The sequence below is a fragment of the Arthroderma uncinatum genome (assembly GCF_011692745.1).
Source record: "Arthroderma uncinatum strain CBS 119779 chromosome Unknown scaffold3, whole genome shotgun sequence".
NCBI lineage: Eukaryota > Fungi > Ascomycota > Eurotiomycetes > Onygenales > Arthrodermataceae > Arthroderma > Arthroderma uncinatum.
In genome coordinates, this window is record NW_022983865.1 from 3759654 (window position 1) to 3781189 (window position 21536).

A 21536-nucleotide genomic window follows, 5' to 3' on the forward strand; every position below is an offset into this window, starting at 1 on the left:
ATGATGGCCATGTGCGAGCCTGAGACTGTCGCCTACATGGTCCAGCAGGCCAACGCAAAGCTTGGGATTCCTCCCAGGATGATGCAAGATGACCTTGTTGCCGGGACAATTGCCGGCCTGGACACAATCAAGGCAACCGTAATGGGCGCTGTCTTCCACCTTCTTGAGCCCGCAAATGTGTCATGGAAGCGGTCAACGAACTCAGGGCAACGCCAGGAGACATGACACCCCTAACAAAGTTTGACCCAAGTCGTTTTCTTGAGCACAAGGACTCCATCGCTGGCTCGTTTTGCTTCATGCCGTTCGGGAAGGGTCTTCGGTGGTGCCCTGGGCAAGGAGCGGGATTAATGATGGTGAAGGTCTTTATCGCGACTTTCATATTCCCCCAACTACAATTGCAAGATGGCAATGCCGAAGAACCAGATTATCGATGCTTCGTGGTTCAACATTCACAGCAAAGCTACATTTGACATTGTTTGTGATGACGAAGACATATATTCAACTTCTGAGGATTTTCACAAAGAAATGAAGTAAATTTATTCTTCGAGAATCTAATAATATAATACGCAGGGCTAGCTACGTTCTATAGCTTTTAGTGACTTTTCTTTACAATCAGAGGATTTTTTGTTTATCTATGTCAACGGAAGTACACGATAAATCAACTCCTCCTTATCTAGTTGACTAGGGGCTAACTAACGCTCACATAAAAACAATCATCTTGTCGAGCAGCTGGAAAGTATTTTAACGTAATAGAGGTCAGGATACAGATTTCTGACGGTTAGATAACTATCTAACTAGTTTCATTTTGACCGACCCAAGCGTAACTCAGGAAGCTGTGCTGTAGGTACAGTGTACAGACCTAAATAACTGTGCGGCTAGATACCTCCAATTGCCAAACCTGGACAGTTATAGGTAAGATGCGCCTACGTAGGCTATATATAAATAACGGACTGTATATTATTCGTAATATCTATATGAATATACATATGTATATCAACGGTAAAAACACGTTACGCTGCGCCTAAAGTGGGAATTACTGGAATAGAAAATTCCCGTTGCAATTTCTGGGAGACGCGCACAACATCATCGCGGTTTCTCCTAGACGTGGCGACAAAGAACGCTGCAAACATGACAACCCCCGGCTGCGGCTCTGGAATGCGATCTCCATGACGGAACAAGCATGCCGACTTCGTGATTAACGCTCGATCGTCAGGGGGGAGCCGCTGGAGCACCTCGGCACAAAAGTCATTTGACGCGCAAATACCTCCCTTGTCAGCCCTGAGCCAGACAAGCTGGCTCCAGGCCCTTGCATAGTTTGGGAGGGCAGTACGTGGCTCAAAAGGTTCGGCTAAAGTTCGAAACCGCCGGTGGTCCCCAAGACACGCAAGCAAGTGCAAGTCATACATGTTTACACCATAGGCAGCTTCCGTTGCAATGACACAAGGGAACCCTGGCGGCCTGGGATTGATCTCGATCAGAAAACAGCGAGGTGCTTGGCTATTCTTGATGTTTGGCCTCGAACGCAAATCAAGCAAGCCATCTTTCTCTCTATATTCCATGGAAGAGTTTTGCACGCGGGCTTCAAGGTGGAAAACTCCGGTTTTGAGGCCAAACTGTAGTAAAATCTGATGCAATTTCTGGCGGACAATGGCATACTCGCTGGGCGGTAGCTTCGAAGGCAGGACGTTGGTGTTCTCCCAAAAGTCGCTACGGAGTGGGCCATTATCTCCCGGACTGGGGAAGTCGTCAGCAATCTCAAAAAAATAGAATTTCCCCATCAAGAAGAATGAAGTTGACGTCCAACTCAGGCCCGTCAATATAAGCCTCTATAAGCGCTTTCTTCCCAGAAGCTCCACAAGTACGCCTTACTCCCTCTAGCAGCTCGGCCTCGGTCTCAACTTTATAGACATGCTCCGAACCTGTCCCTAGTGTTGGCTTGACGATGAGGGGATACTGTGGAATAAAAGCTTCCTTTGCAATCTGATTCTTTAAGTCGGCCACACCTGAGACAAGGGCTGTTGGATCAGCGCCTCCAGCAACAAGCCTTGTCTCATGCTTATCGCTAGCACGTGCTATGGCGTCAGGGTATTCCGTCGGCAGGCCTAACATAGCTGCTGCTCTAGCAACAGGGGCTAAGCAGCGGGTTGCTATAGCGCAGACGCCGTCCACATGTCCGTATGATTTCACGGCCGTGGCTATTCGTATATGAAAGTCGTCGTCATGTGTCATGTCGACTGGTATGAAGTTTTGATACAGGTGTCGCATCGATGGATCCGAGATCCAGACTCCTGGATGGTCCAGAATGACAAATTTGATACCAAGTGCTGTTGCAGAGATATAAAAAGGAAGAAATGACTCCAAGTTTCTATGGCCATCGATCAAGGCTATAGTCTTTTGTTCCGGCTTATTCTCAACCAGCCACTGAAAACTTATTCGAGCCTTGACTTCCTCAAGGGCGGTAGCGTCATCGCTTAAATGAGGGTGATTGTCGGGGCGCACGATCATGAGAACACAGCCGTCAAGCAACTTCGAAAGCTTACAGCTATCTATACAGCCAAGCTGTTGCCCGAAGACAGTGCGGTCTTTAAAGATACCAATGTCAGCACACCCGGCAAAGCGCTCCTGGAAACATTTGGTACGCGCAAGATAGCCAGGGCGCGTGGGTATAACTACAAGGACGCGGCCAGCCCAAGAGGCCCCAGGGGTCAGCGGAGTATAGTAATCCACCGTGGTCAACAGTTCTTTCAGTCCGGTACTATAAACGCGTGTTAGATTGCTATATGCTGGACACATAGAGGCGGATAGGCCGTTAATTTAGCTTGTGCATACCTTTGATCATACACGATACGGTGGTCGCCTGCATCTGGCTGCACGCTGATATTGACATCCACAAAGATCAAGGCGTAGTAGTTGCTGGATGCCTCAGACGAGGAAACCATGGGGTGCCATGAGCATTTGACCTGCACCACACTTTCAACGGCGTTGTCATTTTCAATCAGAGGGCTGTTGCTATCACTCTTAACACCGTGGGGGAATTTCGTCGTTAATGCGTGTACCAATACTTTGTCGCCGTTCATCTTGAACTGCTCAGTTGAGTCTGATTGAGAAGCTAACTTTGAAGCTTGAGAGAGATGATATGATAGGCGGTTGACTATTGTTAGGCTGAGGTGTTTCTGCTTTGTGAAAAACGCACAAAAGTCTGGTTATTACTATCAAGCTGGAGCGGGGGAGGAGAGACGTGAACTTCGATGGAAGCAATATTCTCAGCCTCAGTATCATACACCCTACGTCATCTGTCTGCTATGATCTAAAATAACATGATGTGACAACGCCCGTATTGCTTGCATGGCCTTTGGCTTGGCCTCCTTGGTCAGTTTAAATTTGATCTATTCCGAAGATTTGTAACTCCGAGGATAAACACGGTACGGAGGAATTACTAGAAAAAGCAAGTTATACATAACTTGCTCAGGGTGGATAACGTACCCATGGATGCATTGCAGAGAGCTCTTTGTTCATGCTTATGGTGGACGGAGTACACCTGGGCAATTATACTAACTACTTCGAGGTAGATCATCTTTATTTAACGCGGCTTGGCGCGCTAATCGCTAGTAAGGTTCTTGCCCCCCTATTAACAGCCGTTATTTCTTTTTGTTATTGTTGTCATTGCTCCCTTTACACCTACCCACAGGCATACCAATACGCCGGGTTAATATCAGTTGTGGTATCAGACTAGGATTTGGGAAGCGTCTCTAGCCGGCCCTCTTCTTTAACAGGCCAGCAGCCTGTTGACTCTTGGCCAGGGATCGGTGATCACCTGGGAACTGGCTGCCCAGCTAACGAGAGAAGTCATCATATAGACAAAGAGGTCCACGGCCTTGTTGAAGACGCCATATAAGCCGCCTAGCGGGTCCTTGAGGAAAGAAAATATTTGCAAAAAGGCCTTTGCGTGCCTGAGGTGGGCCTCGGATAGCTGAATAGCAATCTCTGAGAGAGAACCCTCCCAGAGTTGTATTGCGTAGCTGGATGCAGTAGAGTCTGTCTTATAATCAACTGAGACAGTAATGAAGCTGTCCTTTTGATAATGGGCAGTCTTCAAATGTTGTTGCTGTTTTTGCATCTGATGTACCACCCACTGGCCTTCTTCCGCGATCTGGCTCTTTAACCGAGGGAGTTTTGTATTTCCAGGCAGTCGAAATAGAAGTAGAAGACAAGACAGAGCTTATAATACTGATGCACCCTGCTGGTATACCTCGTTCGGGAAGCTCGGATAGCATATAGCTCATTCTCCCTAGCTCGGTCTCCAGGTCTCCATGAACGAGCCAGTCATCGTGTGAATGGTACATTGCGAACACCGTCTCGGTCGTGGGGAATATCCTTGGAGGTAGGATCTCCAAGGGGGAAGCTGCGTCAAATATTCGGAGAAGGGCCAGGTCCACAAGATCTTTAGATTTCGGGGCAGTAATATCTGATGGTAAGAATCGTTTTGCTGGTGATATGATGTGGCCCTTTGATGTGTGCGGTGCTGCTTGGAAATTTGACTTGATGACATCGATTTAGAGTGGAGAGTTTGCAATTTATCTTCCGCAGTGGGCATTTAACTCGCTAGTTAGTTACGGGGTAAAGAGTTAAACTGGCCGTTTAACTATAAAAAACCTAAAACAACACAGAGATCGTGGCTGATCAGCTTTTAAATAGTAGCCACAGGCACTCTAGACCTCTACAACAAGCAATCCATGGAAGAAGCTACAATATAGAAATCTCCAAGGGTAAGAATGCTAGCCGGTATTGGAGGGAGCTGCACGGAGGTGCACCCCCCTTACTAAATTCCAAGGAAGCATCTATAATACCGCTAAGTCGCCCGTCTAAATAGCCACCAAACGGCGGAGTGAGGGATACCTCCACGGACAAGCAAAGAAACGCAAGAGACATTTTTCAGGTGCATGCATGGGCGGGCTCAACGTGGCGACCGAGCTGAAACGAAATGACGCCGTGATAGGGTAGCTGATCCCGAACCTCCCCGTCCCCTGCTGCTGCCTTTATATATGTACATGTGAGAACGCATACTCCATGCGCTGCATTGCTCTAGTGCCGTCCGAGCACTGGGCCTACGAGATCTATACATCGGCCCCCAAAGTGCAATCTCCGATATGCAAGCCCCTGTCCCGTTGGAAGGTAGATCATATTCATGGTTAACTACCACTATGGCGGGTTGTCTTGTACTAATAAACCGGCATGCAGCATGTTGCATTACATCGTCTAATACTTTTTTCTCTTCTTTCCCTCTCCTTTCCTTTCCCGTTTCTGTCCTTGCCTTTCCACGCTTTTTCTTTTTCTTTTTCTGCTTGCCTCTCAAGCTTACTAACTAACCCACTCCGGACTACCTAGTTAATAGCTAGTCGAGTACGGAGTAGTTGGGTAGTTAACTAGGAGGCTAGTAGGATTCATTCCCACCAAGGAAAAAAAAAGCCATTTCCATCCAACATTCAAGACTCGCCCATTACTGCTGCCTTTTGAAATCATGGCTGTGCCTTGCAACGAGAAGGACAATCTTGCGCGCTGCGAGAAACATTTGGAGGACGCTCCTGATACTGAAACCTCCGCTGTGCCGCCATTGGATATCAATGCACCTCAATATGATCTAAATGTGCCGTCTGAGGAGGAACTGGCAACTTTACGACGCGTCGGGAGCAAAATCAACAGTACGGCATGGTTGGTGGCAATTTTCTCTGGGGCCGAAAGGTTTGCATTCTATGCCTTGCAAGCACCGCTGCGTAATAAATATACAAAGGACCCCAACCTTCATCGCCTCGACTTACCGTTCTTTTTTAAATATAGAGAACTATATTCAAAATCCAGCTAAAGACTTTGGGAGGCCAGGAGCCTTGGGTATGGGCCAGTCGGCGGCGACTGCACTAAACACTTTCCTGAAACTGATCTGCTATACCACGCCTTTATTTGCAGGAATACTTGCAGACGGTCATTGGGGTCCTTACAAGACACTTGTGCGCTCCTGTTGGTAAAGAATCCGTCTTCCTAGAGTCAATGAAAGTTACTATAGCACTGACTACCTGTAGGATATATCTCTGCGGAATCCTGTTGCTTCTTCTTACTTCTATCCCACAGGCACTAGATGCAGGAGCTGGCCTAGGGGGCCTTATTGGGTCGTTTATTTTGATAGGGCTTGGTGTTGGAGGGGTGAAATCGAGTGTTGCGCCTTTTACAGGTACCCATTCCACTAACCAGGCTATTTGAGAGGGGATAATCATCGACTAAGGATGGTTGTCTTGTTAAAGCCGATCAGATACGTGGAGACCAGAAACATATTGCCGTTCTCGAGACAGGTGAACGTGTCATCGTGGACCATGAGCTGGCTGTGAGACGGGTCTACAGCATCTTTCACTGGTGTACGAATGTCGGTGCACTTTCTGGCCTGGCGAGCACTGCGTTAGAGAAATATCTCGGTTTCTGGACATCATTCCTGCTTGCACTAGTCGCACTTGCTTCTGGGACCCTGATTCTCATCCTAGGACGTGGAAGATACTGTCAGTCAGCGCCCTTTCAATTTAAGTGTGTAATTTGCGTCGTGCTAACTAGAGACGAAAGACCAGCGAAAACCTGAAGCCAGCTTTCGCGCCAAACTCTTGAGTGCCCTGGCCTGTGCAATCAAGGGAGGGTTCAATCTTGATGCTGCTCAACCGGAAGCTCAACTCGAAAAACATGGCCGGACCGTTCCTTGGGACAATCAGTTCATTGAAGATCTCCGGCAAGCGTTAAAGGCTTGTAGAGTTTGGTAAGTGCTGCTGCCTCTAGCTCCCTATAAGTTTGCTACTAGAACTGATGATAATGGATATAGGGCCATGTATCCTATTATATGGCTATGCTATGACCAAAATCAGACCAATCTCGTATCTCAGGCCGGCCAAATGGTAACTTATGGTATCCCAAACGATGCATTGGCCAGCTTGAACCCCATTTGTGTTTTAATTGCTGTACCAATGTTCGAAAGCTATCTCTATCCTTACATGCACAAGTTCAATCTCCCATCTCGGGCAACCGTTAGGATGTCGATTGGGTTTGCTCTAACCGCAGCCAGTATGGCTATTGCATCAGGCGTACAACAGGTAGTATACAATGCGCCGCCCTGCTATAACATGCCCCTAGAATGCCCAGCGTCGGAGAATGGAAACATACCCAACCAAGTGAGTGTATTCTTACAGGTACCAATATTCGTTACTGGTGCGATGGGCGAAGTGCTATGGCTAGTGGCTGGATCTGAATACGCATACAACAAGGCAGCGTCGCACATGAAATCAACCCTACAAGCCTTTACGATATTGACGGCCGCTCTGAATTCCGTTCTGGGGCTTGCGGTTGCCCCTGCCGCCCATAATCCAAACCTAACGATCTTATTTGCATCCATCGCCGGGGCAATGGGCGCTACTACGGTTGCCTTTGGTCTAATATTCTGGAAAAGTGATTGAGAAGATTCTAGAGGTTCCTCGCTGGTAGTTTATCTTTATAAAACAAAATATCGCCGTTGAAATGCAGCTTCTAGACTCGCACGGTGACCCTATGTCAGACTGGTTTTTCGAGAACGGTGTTGTTGTTCCATCAGCTCAAGCCGTTACTCGACTCTCGGGGAACGGGATAAGGGAACTTTTTTACTTTGCAACAGCCCTGGGTAGCACTCACTTGTATGTCACAAAGAAGAAGAATGCGATGCTATCCATTGCACCCTACGACAATATAAAGGGTATATATAGATATTTCTTCAATAGTACCAATTTGCTCACAGATTGACTGACCGTCTAACTACCTACCCAAATCCTCACCAAGAGGGCCACATATTTTGTGTCCAAAAGCCACCACCTGTGTCAGCACTTTTGGTAATACCCCAATTTACTGCGTACTTCTTGTGTACCGTTATTTATCATGGTTAAGGTGCTTAAAAAAAGAAAATATATTTTAACGCACCCCGTAGATCGGCAATCTATAAGAAGCCAAGTTCTACACAAAATTGAGTCAACCAATCGCAAATAGCCACTTGATATAAGGATTCTTCCTCAATCCCCGACTTCATGCTGTTCTCGTCCACTTATTGCGATTGCCTTAAGCCCGATTACATTATTCCCAACTTCGGGTTTGGTTTGCGGGAGCCTCCGAGCCTCCGAGGACATCGCAGATCAAGCTGCCGGCACCACATCTCTGAAATTATCCAATCAAGCTACTTGCACTGTCGATTATTCGTTGATAATCCTGTCGGCCGTGCTGCTCACATGGCCATCTGGGCTGACTGGGTGTCGGACGACGGTCCAAATAGTAAATCTAATGCCATCCGCGCGATCCCCCTATATTCCGCATCTCATTTCGGTTCTGATATTGTTGAAGTCCTTAAATTTCTCGAGCCTGCTTTCACTGCGAGTGGTTTTTGTTTCGGTTTGGGTGACTGAAGGAAAAGGAAACAAGCTTAAAAGAAGGGATTTCGTATTCTTTTTTACGGAATATATCTTCTCTTCTTCTCTCCCTATATAAGTATTCTGTATGCGCGCTTCCCGTGTACCCCATTTTGAGTGCACCGCTATCACAAGTCCTAGCGAATGCCCGTTGCCTTAAAGTTCGGGCGCCACATACCAGATATCAGCGGTAGTAGACGCATTTCTTTATAGCAGTCCGGGCGTTAGAAGAAGAAAATATATATGTTCACACAATCCCATATCGAGAGACTTCTTGTGCTTGGTTCGTTTGCTTTTGTTGGGAAAACTTAATTTCTGATAAATTGCAGCATAGGGTACTAGTATCCCTAGTAATGAGTCTGTGGATGGACATGCTGTCATCCCTCAACCCTCCGACCCCCTGAGAGGCTCCCGTAAACAATTACTGCCACATGATTCATAAATTTGGGGTGGAAGGAGTGGTATCCGAGGAGTTATTAGATAGAAGTACTCCGTATCAATTTGAGAATTCGGCACATCCATGTGTATTGTCTAGCTCATCATCAAGGTATAGTTATGTCTAGACGATGGACTCTGTAAGTACCGAGCCTTCGGTTGATTGCTATTACCACAGGCCCCTAGACATAACAATCAGAGGAATCAAATGGGGTTTATCTCTTCGATGGTGAGAATAACCAAGGTGATAACTCATGGAGGCGGCTTCATAGATGGCATCTTGACATCCAGAGATGAAGTTCAACTTGTCTGCTTCTCCTGCCGTCAAAATAGACTTGGAAGCTGACTCATCCATCTTAGTCATCCTCAGCCGAGCTCTCTCACGGAGTATATATACTCCGTCGGTTCGGCGGTTCTGGCGTGGGGGTTTTATGCAAGTCCAACACATCAACTGATGGAAAAAGCCGCTGTCAGGAATGTTTAGATCAGAAGGATATTTCTCCTCGCCCGTCCCCGCCCACTAGAGGATAGGTTCCCCTCATATACAGCAGGCCTAGAAGCCCGGATCCGCGTGGACTTTCTCCATCCGACGTTAACTTGTTATATCGAGCCCGTCTGTTTACATCCTGCTTGACGCTTCTACATTAGCAGCCATCCTAGTCGCCTCAGTGTTGTCCGTCATTCATTCGACATCGCCGGCCTCCTGAGAATATCAGGCCGTAACGCGTGGTTCAAGCAAACTCTATGTGTTAAAGCGTCTCAGGGTATCCTTGGTACTGTATAGCCCAGTGAGAAAAATGGTGCAAACGTCCCGAAAAAAGATATCGTTTCTAGGTTCAACGCTCCCGGCCAGATCTTCTGCACAGCGTTCGCCTCTGAAGAAGCAATATACGCTGCACTCCGCACCTTATACATGAACCGGCGAAGAAGAAAAGATGGACGAAGCTGGTCACAAAAATATCCGATGGGCCAAGGAAGAGAGTGCCAAGACTTGGAGTGCAGCCTGCCTTTTCCCTAAACGGCAAGTCCATGCGGGCGATCCCGTGATCTGACCAATCGGGAAGTCGAAAAGCTTCAGCGGACTTGGTTTTCTTGGCACTCCACCAGCCAAAACTCTTGGGCGCGAAGGCAAGAGGGAACGAAGATAAAAGTTGAAGCCAGCCGCGGTCTGTCAGTGGCTGCTGGCCGGCAACTTGCACCATGCTGCTTCGTGTTCCAGGTCGGTGGGCCGCGGAGGACCAGGACAGTACTTAACATGGCCCCAGTCACTCTGTATCTTCTATCTTTGTTAAATATCATACAAAGTACCGGAGAAGGATAGAAGCAACGACATATCACAATGACACCACATCCGTTTGATCCGGTGACGCCTGCTGAGCTCAGGTTGGCTGTAAAGGTCCTCGAGAATGCATTTCCGGGAGTTCCTCTGCGGTACAAGGTGGTTGACGTGCAGGAGCCGATCAAGAAGGATGTTGTGCCCTATATCGAGGCGGAGAGACTGTGTGTCTCCCTCCCCAGAAAGCCAGCTCGCCTACTCATGGCCTTGTTCCATCGGATGGACACCAAGAGCTTCATGAAGGCGTTGATTAATATCGATACCAGGGCGCTGCTACACGCCAAGGAGCTTCCCAAGGACGTACAGGTGAGTTCATCCTAGCGAGCATGGCCTACACGTTACTGACATGCTCATAGGGCCCGGCCGATGTAGATGAACTGATAGACATGGAAGAGCGCTGTCTGAAGCATCCTGCTGTCAAGGCTGAGATTGAAAAGTTGAACCTCCCTCCAGGTGTCACCGTGTGTACGGATCCATGGATCTACGGAACAGACGACCAAGGCGAAACCCGCCGTCTATTCCAGTTTTACCTGTACATTGTCGACACGGATAATCTACAACATAATCACTACTCGCTACCATGCACGATTTCTCCTGTTTTTGACTGCATGACCAAGGAGCTAGTCCGCATTGACCGACTGCCGACCGGAGCGGATCATTCGACGACTCCCACTCAGCCATGGAAGCCAGCCAAGGCCGTGCAATACGCTCATGATCTGCTGGAGGAGCCGCTCCGAACGGATCTCAAGCCGTATATTGTGCAGCAGCCCGAGGGGCCGTCGTTCTCACTGGATGGGAACTTGGTGTATTGGCAAAAGTGGCGGTTCCGTGTTGGATTCAACTATCGTGAAGGGATGGTGCTTTATGGGGTTACCTATGACCGACGCAATGTCTTCTACCGTCTCGCTGTGAATGAGATGACGGTACCTTATGGAGGTGGGTCATATGCAAGTTACATCAACGTTTGACATTACTTACCCCTATATAGATCCTCGAGCGCCATACCACCGCAAACAGGCCTTCGATGTTGGAGACGTCGGCTTCGGAAGCACGGCCAACCAGCTATCACTAGGATGTGACTGTCTCGGCCACATCAAGTACTTTGACGGCTACCGGATTGACTCAAAGGGCAACCCGGTCCTGCTCAAGAATGTTCTCTGTCTACACGAACAAGACAACGGCATCCAACATAAACACACCAACTACCGCTCCCAAGCCGCCACTGTGGTCCGAAACCGCCAACTCGTCCTACAGATGATCTGCACGGTTGCCAACTACGAATACATCTTTGCCTGGATATTCGATCAAGCGGGAAACATCGAGCTTGAGGTACGAGCTACAGGCATACTGTCTACTATGCCCATCGACGAAGGAGTGTCGGTCCCCTTCGGCACCAACGTCGCCCCGGGAGTCATGGCTGCATATCATCAGCATATATTCAACATGCGCATCGACCCCGCCATAGACGGCCATAACAATACAGTAATATACCAAGACAGCGTTCCCATGCCAGATGACCCAGCGACGAACCCTTATGGTGTAGGATACGTGCAGGAAACTACCGTCCTAAAACGCTCGACGGCCGCAGACCTAAGTGTACCTGATGCACGCGTCTTCAAGATCAGGAACGACAACATCATCAACCCCACATCCGGCAAGCCGGTGGCATATAAGCTTCACGCTCTACCTAGTCAGCTCATGCTCATGCATCCACGCAGCTTTAACAGGAAACGAGCACAGTTCGCCACACGGTCTATCTGGGTGACCAAGTATCACGACGACGAACTCTACGCAGCCGGCGAGTTCACTAACCAGAGTAGAGCCAGTTCCGGCGTTGAGGAATGGGTGGCCCGAGATGAAAACGTCGAGAATACAGACGTAGTCCTATGGCATAGTATGTCCCTTACTCTTCCTTTATGTATACATGCTAACGAACAACAGCCTTCGCACTCACGCATAACCCACGACCAGAAGACTTCCCCGTGATGCCCATGGAGAAGATAAGCATCATGCTTCGACCGGATGGCTTCTTCGAGAAGAATCCTGCCCTGGACGTCCCGCAATCGACGCAGAACGTCAACCGGTCCTCGCTGCATGTTGATACTAAGCCGAGCGAGCGCCAGGAGTGTTCATGCCCAACCTCGAAGCTATGACGTGGTAATGATCAACGAACGCAGTGTACATAGGTTAATCTATCATTCTAGATCTATCACTCTAAGTATCGAAAGTATCGACGAGGCGAGTTCAGGAGGTCTTCGGTCAGAAGTAGATGATACCACACTAGTACCCATATACGATGATACCGTCGTGGCCATCAAGGTCGAGCAAGTCTATTTCTCATGGTTGCCCCTGACAATTAATATGGAAACTCTGAGTATATTCCTATGTGGTGGCCAATCCCCGGTGAAACAGCGAGCCATCAACGTTAAACAGGAGTAACCAGTTCCTCGCGGGGTATCATTCAACTCTATCAGAATACTCTAGCAGTAACCAGTAACCAGTAGTAACCAGGGCAACTTGTCAGGGACGTGCAGGTACTCTTGTGCATGAACGAATCAACAGTGGCGTCGGTTCATTGTCAACTGTATCCGACTTATCTATCCATCTATCCGACTTATCTATCTCTATCCTGTGTAGAGTATGTGGTAGAATGAAACATCGGCGACTATTTGCCGTCGAAACGCCATCAACCAGGCAACGTCAACTGGATCACACCGTCGTATGTGGGAGGACGCTGTTCCATGCCATGTCCCACTCCATCTTCGACTGTCCCACCCCATCTTCCATCTTCGACTGTGGACAGGAAACAAGAAACAAGAAACAAAGCTTCATCCCTGCGATCGAGAACCGGCGAGCAGGGATGAGCCTGTCTGGCCTGTTTCTCCCATGGATTAGCCTGGCAACAAGCGAGCCAAAAGTCCGAGAATAGCGCCGCCGTGCAGGGTTTGAAACACGTCTGCTTCTGCTCTGGCCGGTGGGCTCGCGGCTTGCTCTCGTAGGCTGTATAATAATAGTATGTGGCTATGCAAGCCATTGGGAGGTGAATAGTGGACGATATCAGGCTGAGCTGGCGGACGCTCTTTGGCTGTCTCTAGCGACGTGAAACTGAAACTGGCCGCTAAGCTATACATAAGCTCGTCTCTTCCTCTTGTTCATCATCTTCTTTCTCATCCACCTCAATTGTCAAGATTGTCAAGATGGCCCGTCTCCTCCTGCTCATCACGCTGGCCCTGCTCTGCCTCGCATCCGCAGAGCCTCTCCGCCATCGCCAGCTGCGTAAACACCGTCCGCGCGACGAGGACACGCCCGTCTTCTCGCTGCACAACCTCTCGCTGAAGCTCTTCCACAAGCGAGCTGTGCCCGCTGACCCTGTGCCCGTCGCCGCCGTCGTCGCTGTCGAGGAGGCTCGCTTCAAGCGCGTGAGGAGACAGAACACCGGCGACATCACCACCTCGCCCACGATACCACCTTCAAGTACGGCCAGTCCCAGTCCCAGTCCAACTGCTTCTCCCACTGCCTCTCCTACTTCTGGCCCGGAGTCTCCCACCGCGGCTCCCACGGACAACAGCTCATCTTCTCCTGCAGGCACTCCCTCGCCTACCACGCCGACCTCTCCTACGTCTCCTACGAGTCCTACGAGTCCTACTGATACGCCGACTGCTACGCCCACCGTCACTCCTACTTCTCCCACTGCTACTCCTACGACGCCGACCGAGACTCCTACTTCTCCTACCTCTCCTACTTCTCCCTCCGAGACGCCTACCATCACGCCTACCGTTACTCCTACGACCACTCCTACGACGCCCACGACCACTCCTACCACGAGAGAGACGACCAGAGAGACAGACGGCACCACTCTCACGACCGAAACATCTCCTACTCGCACCACCAGCTCGCCCTCCGAGACCTCTCGCCCAGCTACGTCTAGAGCCACCACGCCTACTACTACTAGGCCCCGTTCGTCTTCTACCTCTACCCAGGTCGGCACCACGACCGCGGCCGACGGCTCAGTGCACACCTACACCTCCGTCGTGGTCGTCTATCCTACTCCCTCGGACGTGGGCAACGGTGGCGGCAACGGCTCCCCGGCTCCCTCGGCCACTCCGACGCTGCAGAACGGTGCGGCCGGTGTTTCGAGCGTGGGGCTGACCGGTGTCTTTGTTGCTGTTATGGGTGGTGCTGTCGGTGTTGCTCTCGTTCTCTAGTTTAATAGACCTGCATTAAAATGGTGGTGTTGACTTGGCGCTAACGATTTTCCTATCCGCTCCTTATACGATTATCATGAAAAGCGTCCTGTTTTTCCTGTTTCTATCTTTTCCTGTTCCTGTCCCTCCTGTTCCTGTTCTGTTCCTGTCCTGACCCGTGTGTGTTTGACTTTTGTTTGACTTTGTTTCCGAGAAACATGTATCAGATCAACCTAAATAGATCAGACTTATCACGTCTCACCATAAACACGGTATCATCATTCATTACTATTACGTATCAAGTTCATTTATCCTTCGGCCGCTGCCCGTACACCACATACCCCGTCATATACGCATGTATCTTCGGATCCAAATAGTCCCTCTTCAACTTCACCAGATGCTCCCTCACCTTCTCCTCGCTCCACCCCATTATCCTCGTCAACAACGCCATCGACCATCCCTCCATCCCTTCCATGGCCTGCAGCTGGTTCCAGGCCCCGATCTCCTTCATCTTCGGATCCTTCGCCCACGGCCCAATCGGTATCTTCAGCTTTTGTTCCGAGATGTTGACGAAGCCTGCGTCTCGAGCCCAGCCGGCAAGGTGCGGGCCGGGACAGGCGGTCTGGCCGATCTTCTCGGCCGCGCGCGTCGTCTCGGAACAGTTCACGTACATTTCGTGTGATGGGAGGAGGGAGTTGTCGTCGCTGCGGAAGAAGAAGTCGAAGTCGTAGAATTCAGCGTAGCCGTTTGGTTCCAGGTTTCTACCTAGTTAGCCGTAGTACGTGGATATAGGTAAGGTAAACATACTCGAGGACGCGGCGGAAGAGACGGGGCCAGTCTCTGATGGAGGAGGCCATGAAGCGGCAGTGGATGTAGTCGAAGGGAGCGCCGTGGGCCCAGTCGTTCTCGACATCGTCGACTTCAAACTGCACGTTTGGCGGCACCCTGTCTCGTCAGTCACACTTACATATCATATCGTAAGGTGCACTTACAGTCCTGGCTGGATCGGGCTGAGGTCGTTTCCTATGATCTACCACGTCTCAGCTTCGTTCTTCGTTCTTCGTCCATGCCGTCTTGCATACCTTTGCATCCGGGTATCGATCAGCTAACTCGTTAGCCCAGTAACACTCTGCTTGCAAAGGCCGTAGCTCACCCATATCAATCGCCCACTCGCCCGTCCCCGTCCCGATGTCCAGCACTCGTCTGATATCCGCCGGGATGGGCGCGAGGAACAGTCGTCCGCCGAGAACGAGCCTGAACAGATGCGCGAGTATGTCCATGTGTTCCTGTTCCTTTTCATCGTTGGGCAGCAAGTATCCTTCTCACGTCAGCACTCATCCGTAGACTCAGTAGGTGGACGACGAACGGCCTTCCTGGTACTTGTGATATCGACGGCCATGCTCGTAGGTGTATTTCATTATACTCGAGGTCAGCGAGGCCGTGGTGCTGGATCTGTGGCCATGGTCAGCGCTGAGCATGCAGCAAGGGACGGGACGCCCACTGATCGGAGAATGCAGAGTCCAGGATCGTTTCGCGCTGCAGGGTATTAGCATGGTTCGTAAGGGAGGGCATAAATTCTATCAAGAGGAACGCAGGACGCAGAACGCACCGAGTCGTCGACATCGATCACCTCGTTGGACGCGACCATCGGAACTATCGTCGTTAGCTCTCTCTCTCTTTACTGATGATGCCGTACTCACCTTCGCCGGAAGGCATCTTGACGCTCTTATCCTCTTCCTATACTGCGTGTACTGGTTGAATCTCAGTCCGACGGTGTACAGAATCGCAGTCGCAAACAGGATAAAGAAAATATCCTCGCCCAGAACATGCGGGGAGTTATAGACAAGGGATCAGTCCTTTATTAATCCGCCATTCACAGCATCAACTGCCCGATCCCTGCTCTCTCTCTTTACCTACTTTCTACTTGGTGGAGCGACTAGTTGCGGCCCGCTCGCTTCACTCAGCCTGCCTATAGAACAGATCGCTATACGGAGCCGGACGAGATTTGCGGCCGTCCACCTTTCTTTTGCCTGGCCTACTGCAGGCTGCCCAAAGAGTCGAGGACGACGTCGAATGGGAGCGAGCAGCGCTGTGAGACGGACGGCGAACGAAGGGCGACAGCTGGCCGCATGCATCCATCCGTCATCCTGGAGATACAGACAGTCGGGCGCTTCCCGCGGTTAGATACAGCTACTAGTATACATATCACCGTATATATCCTATATCATCGCATCACCAAGTATATCATATCATATTACAAGATAATATATCACGCCCTCCACCGCTCCGTGGCAGTCCAGTACTTGACCAGCGCCGTCCATCCCAGCAGGTCGCCGTCTCGCAGCAGGGCGGCAACGTCAACGTTCAGCGGCGAGTCCGGGCTGGGGTCCGTCAGCAGCTGGTGTATCGCCGACAGGGTGCTGGAGATGGTGTAGACGGGCGTCCAGTGCTCCGACGTGAGCAGCGTGAGACAGATGTCGCCCGTCTTGAACGAGATGTTCGGATGGCAGATGCGCGTCGAGAAGGTGATCTTGGGCGGGTGCAGAGGGTACGTCGGCGGTATCGCTATGTGCAGCAGCCAGAGGCCGTCTATTCCTGTCAGCTCGGTCGTCTATATCTAGCGGCAGTAGAGATACCTTCGTAGGGAGTGTCGGGGACGCCGCGGAGGACGGCCTCCCAGTGCAGCAGGTCGTCGTCGCTGACGGGCGCGAGGGAGACGAGCGACTCGTTAGGCGACTTGGAGTATTCCTTTAGCTCGCGGAGGAGGCGTTTCGTGGTCGTCGTCGGTATCTCAGCCATTGTGTTGTTGTTGTTGTTGTTGTTATTGTTATCCTGCTCTGTAGCTATTGTTATTGTTATGATGATAGATATATCCTGTTTTGCCGAGGTACGCGATGACGGATGTGGCTGAGACTGTGGCTACGATATCAAGTCGACAGGAGGAAGAAGAGAACAACAGCAATGCGCGCCTCCAGAGTATCGCGAGAAGCAGCCAGGCTTGCAGAGGCCCTGGCTGCGCGTCAGACGAGGTCGGTCGCGGTCAAGAGAGAGGACAGAGACCGCCGTATAAAGGAAGACATCAACGTCAAAGAAGAAGTCAAAGAAGAGGTCAAAGAGGTCAAAGGGGTCAAAGAAGAGACTGAAGAGACAAAAGAAGTCAAAGAAGTGAAAGACGACAGCTCAGGGCTGTCGTCCGCGAATACAACCGACATCGAAGACCTGTTGACTACGACGAAGAAGCGAAAGCGAGAACGGAAGCCGACTACACCTACGACAAAGAGCAGACCCCCTCGCAAAGTCCTCGTCAAGGAGGAACAGAAACATGAAGAGAAGAAACCGGCTGGTCGAAAGCTGCCTGCGCGCAAAACTACCACCCCCAATGGCGAGGTCGTGATAGCTCCCCCGTCCAACTGGGAGACCATCTACGATACAGTCAAACGCATGAGAGAACGCGACCCGACCGCCCCCGTCGACACGATGGGATGCGCAGAGCTATACTGGCGCTCATCCTCACCCCGAGACAGACGGTTCCAGACCCTGATAGCACTCATGCTCTCCTCCCAGACCAAAGACACCGTCACCGCAGTCGCCATGCAGAGACTCCATACCCAGCTCTCAGACGAGACCTCCAACACTCCCATAGCCGAAGTATGGGACCACGAACACCAGACAGCACCCAGCACGCTGACCCTTGAACGCGTCCTCGCTGTCTCCCACACCCGCCTAAACGAACTGATAGGGACAGTAGGCTTCCACAACAACAAGACCAAATACATCAAAGCCACGGCCGAGATACTACGAGACGAATTCGACTCCGACATACCCTCTACCATCCAGGGATTGACCAGGTTACCTGGCGTGGGGCCCAAGATGGCATATCTCTGCATGAGCTCCGCATGGAACAGACACGAAGGCATCGGCGTCGACGTCCATGTTCATCGTATCACGAACATGTGGGGGTGGAACAAGACGAAGACGCCAGAAGCTACTCGTGCGGCGCTCGAGAGCTGGTTGCCCAAGGATAAATGGCATGAGATTAATAAGTTGCTTGTCGGGCTGGGACAGACGGTGTGTTTGCCTGTTGGTAAGAGGTGCGGGGAGTGTGATTTGGCTGGGACGGGCTTGTGTATAGGGGAGGTCAGGGGGAAGGGGAAGAGAGTTAGGAAGATGGATGAAGAGGATGATGTTAAATTCCCTGTTGTCAAGGGAGAGAGTCTGATCAAGGAAGAAAGTCGTATCAAGGATGAAAGTCGTATCAAGGATGAAAGTCGGATCAAGGATGAAAGTCGGATCAAGGGAGAGGTTGATGTCAAGAGAGAGAGTAAGATCGGTATCAAGCTTGAGCCGTGATTTTGATATAGCGAGAACGTCTTTCTTCTAGCGTTTAGTGTATACTAGATTTGTATTCTAAGTGATGGTCTATATATGCGTTCGTAAGTACGGGTAAATGTTTGCAGTAAATATTTATTTACCACAGTTTGACTCCAACACCACATCCACCACAAGTACGGCCTACGATCTACACGAGGATAGCTATCCAAGATATCTACGATAGATATATTTTAATGATCGATGTAACGATTATAAATTACGCAGTCATCACATCATAGCATCGATGACCCCGCCACGATGCCATCCATTTCGATCTCCCGATTTGCGCAAATGCAACAGCGTCTCCTCCTAGCAGAACATGAAGACGAGATATCTTCCTCCCCTCTATCCTCCTCCAGCTCCGGTTCCACGCCCGCATCCGCCTCGACGCGCCGTGCACTACAAAATGCCGGCCGCGCACTTACGGGAATGGTACTCACAAACTGCCGAACAGGCATGGGCGGACGAGAAGTGGGAGAATTCGGAATTGATACCGCGTTATCCGGACCCAGTGGAAAGGGGAAAGGTAGTGGTAAGGGAAACGAGCAGAGTGGTGAAGATAATACCCGGCTAGGCGTTCATGGCATCACGGTTGGAGATATTGTGCGAGTCGAGGAGATATCTTCGGGGAAAACAGCACGCTCTAAGAACGGGAATGATGATGAGAAGGGCCAGAGAGGGCTGGAGGGAGTGGTCACTCGTGTCGGAGAGAGGGCCGTCTGGGCTGCTTTTGGAGATCGGGGGAAGCCTGGGAAACAGGACGATGATGGCGTGGATGACCTTTGGGGCCGTAAGCTTTGGCTGTGAGATGGTCTTTCTATATATTTGCTTTAGAGAGTGCTGACGAGGACTATATACAGCGTCAAGTTGGCAAACGACGTCACGTATAGACGGTAAGATACATCCGTCCAACTCACGGGTTCACCATACTGACCGTATCCAGGATGAACCAGACGATGGTGAAGCTGGAAAAACTGGAAGAGTCGGAGCATTCAACCCTGATGCGAGTGCTCTTTGGCCATACGACGCCTTCACCCCTGGACTTTGAGTCTGTTGGGCCTCTGGAATTTATAGACCCATCCCTCAACGACTCCCAGAAAGAAGCTATACGCTTTGCTCTGGCATCTAGGGAAATAGCACTAATCCATGGCCCTCCCGGTACGGGAAAAACACATACACTAATCGAATTAATCCGTCAGTTAATCCAACGCAAGAAAAGGGTTTTAGTCTGTGGTCCATCGAACATCTCCGTCGACAACATTGTCGAACGCCTTGCCTCGCATAAGGTCCCTTTGGTTCGAATTGGACATCCGGCACGCCTACTATCGTCTGTCGTGGACCATTCATTAGAAGTTCTATCTCAAACCTCAGAGGCTGCCGCTATCGTGAAAGACGTTAGGAAAGAGATCGATACGAAACAAGCCAGTATCCGAAAGACTAGGAATGGAAGAGAACGACGAGCTATATATGGCGATCTGAAGGAACTTCGGAAAGAGTTCAGACAGCGTGAGGCTAAATGCGTTGACAGCATTGTCTCTGGTAGCCAGGTGGTTCTTGGAACACTCCATGGAGCTGGCGGACATCAGCTAAAGAATCAGAAATTCGACGTTGTACTCATCGACGAAGCCAGTCAGGCTCGCGAAGCGCAGTGTTGGATCCCGTTACTCCCTGCGTCCAAAGTGATACTTGCTGGAGATCACTTGCAGCTTCCTCCAACTATAATATCAAAATCTTCGGCCACAGCGAAGCCCGATACCCCTCCCTTATGGGACTGGGGTGATAAAGACGACTTCAATGATTTACCCGGCTTCTCGAAGCTGTCTAATAAACACGACGTACGTAACTTGGAGATAACGCTATTCGACCGACTACTCTCCCTTCATGGTACTGGCATAAAGCGGATGTTGACCACCCAATACCGCATGCACGAAAAGATTATGGGCTTCCCTTCTCATGAGCTGTATGAATCTAAGCTGATAGCTGCCGATGCCGTCAAATCAAGACTCTTGAAAGACTTACCGTATGAAATCGAGGATACCGAAGATACTAGAGAGCCGCTTATATTTCATGATACCCAGGGTGGAGATTTTCCTGAAAAATCCCCAGATTCTACAGGCATACTGGCGAAAGCGATGCTCGTTGAGAGTAAATGTAACGATATGGAAGCAGCGGTTGTTGCAAGACATGTTGAAACGCTAGTATCTGCGGGTGTTAGACCGGATGACATCGCAGTCATCACGCCTTACAACGCCCAAGTTGCATTATTATCTCAGCTCCTAAAGGAGAAGTTTCCTACCCTTGAGCTAGGAAGTGTGGATGGATTTCAAGGCCGAGAGAAAGAAGCTGTCGTCGTTAGCCTGGTCAGGAGTAATCCAGATCACGAGGTTGGCTTCCTCGGAGAGAAAAGGCGACTTAATGGTATAATTTACATTCACTCTCGTTTCTTTCGATCATTGTTAGATCTTGTCGAATCTATGTTAACCATTAGAGTAGTTGCCATGACTCGCCCGAGACGACACTTGTGTATCTGTGGAGACTCAGAGACCGTCAGCAGGTATGCTATTCATGCCCTGAGGGGGATTTTGTGCCATTTTCCTCTCCTCTCGCCCTACCTATTACCTACTATACTAACTGGATATTATTTAGCGGATCTTCATTCCTCAAGAGATGGATGGCATTTTTAGAAGAAAATGCCGATCTTAGATACCCGGACCTCAGCGAATTCACGAATTAGTTGAATACGAAATTCTATCTGTA

General features: G+C 50.1%; 8 protein-coding genes across 8 annotated transcripts; 5 read left to right on the plus strand and 3 right to left on the minus strand.

Annotated features, from left to right (window-relative positions):
• Positions 1-225, plus strand: GIQ15_04900 (putative cytochrome P450; the record flags this gene model as incomplete). Its single annotated transcript, XM_033552317.1, has 1 exon — positions 1-225. One exon carries the CDS (start codon positions 1-3, stop codon positions 223-225), a length of 225 nt encoding a protein of 74 aa, XP_033406047.1.
• A 785-nt stretch (positions 226-1010) lies between these two features.
• GIQ15_04901 (uncharacterized protein) lies at positions 1011-3077 on the minus strand (the record flags this gene model as incomplete). The annotated part of the gene is made up of 3 exons (XM_033552318.1): positions 1011-1734; positions 1805-2755; positions 2830-3077. 3 exons carry the CDS (start codon positions 3075-3077, stop codon positions 1011-1013), a joined length of 1923 nt encoding a protein of 640 aa, XP_033406048.1.
• Positions 3078-5518: 2441 nt separating this feature from the next.
• Positions 5519-7481, plus strand: GIQ15_04902 (PTR2-domain-containing protein; the record flags this gene model as incomplete). The annotated part of the gene is made up of 5 exons (XM_033552319.1): positions 5519-5709; positions 6075-6223; positions 6294-6542; positions 6604-6790; positions 6854-7481. 5 exons carry the CDS (start codon positions 5519-5521, stop codon positions 7479-7481), a joined length of 1404 nt encoding a protein of 467 aa, XP_033406049.1.
• A 2746-nt stretch (positions 7482-10227) lies between these two features.
• On the plus strand, positions 10228-12377 carry GIQ15_04903 (Amine oxidase; the record flags this gene model as incomplete). The annotated part of the gene is made up of 4 exons (XM_033552320.1): positions 10228-10530; positions 10581-11160; positions 11213-12118; positions 12166-12377. The coding sequence occupies 4 exons, from the start codon at positions 10228-10230 to the stop codon at positions 12375-12377; spliced, it is 2001 nt and encodes a 666-aa protein (XP_033406050.1).
• A 1044-nt stretch (positions 12378-13421) lies between these two features.
• On the plus strand, positions 13422-14429 carry GIQ15_04904 (uncharacterized protein; the record flags this gene model as incomplete). The annotated part of the gene is made up of 1 exon (XM_033552321.1): positions 13422-14429. The coding sequence occupies one exon, from the start codon at positions 13422-13424 to the stop codon at positions 14427-14429; it is 1008 nt and encodes a 335-aa protein (XP_033406051.1).
• A 283-nt stretch (positions 14430-14712) lies between these two features.
• Positions 14713-16124, minus strand: GIQ15_04905 (uncharacterized protein; the record flags this gene model as incomplete). The annotated part of the gene is made up of 8 exons (XM_033552322.1): positions 14713-15169; positions 15216-15353; positions 15401-15438; positions 15491-15726; positions 15775-15860; positions 15910-15944; positions 16018-16061; positions 16109-16124. 8 exons carry the CDS (start codon positions 16122-16124, stop codon positions 14713-14715), a joined length of 1050 nt encoding a protein of 349 aa, XP_033406052.1.
• Positions 16125-16677: 553 nt separating this feature from the next.
• Positions 16678-17207, minus strand: GIQ15_04906 (ubiquitin-conjugating enzyme; the record flags this gene model as incomplete). The annotated part of the gene is made up of 2 exons (XM_033552323.1): positions 16678-16997; positions 17045-17207. The coding sequence occupies 2 exons, from the start codon at positions 17205-17207 to the stop codon at positions 16678-16680; spliced, it is 483 nt and encodes a 160-aa protein (XP_033406053.1).
• A 162-nt stretch (positions 17208-17369) lies between these two features.
• Positions 17370-21513, plus strand: GIQ15_04907 (uncharacterized protein; the record flags this gene model as incomplete). Its single annotated transcript, XM_033552324.1, has 7 exons — positions 17370-18492; positions 18541-18754; positions 19019-19582; positions 19640-19672; positions 19723-21197; positions 21273-21333; positions 21426-21513. The coding sequence occupies 7 exons, from the start codon at positions 17370-17372 to the stop codon at positions 21511-21513; spliced, it is 3558 nt and encodes a 1185-aa protein (XP_033406054.1).
• Positions 21514-21536: the final 23 nt, after the last annotated feature.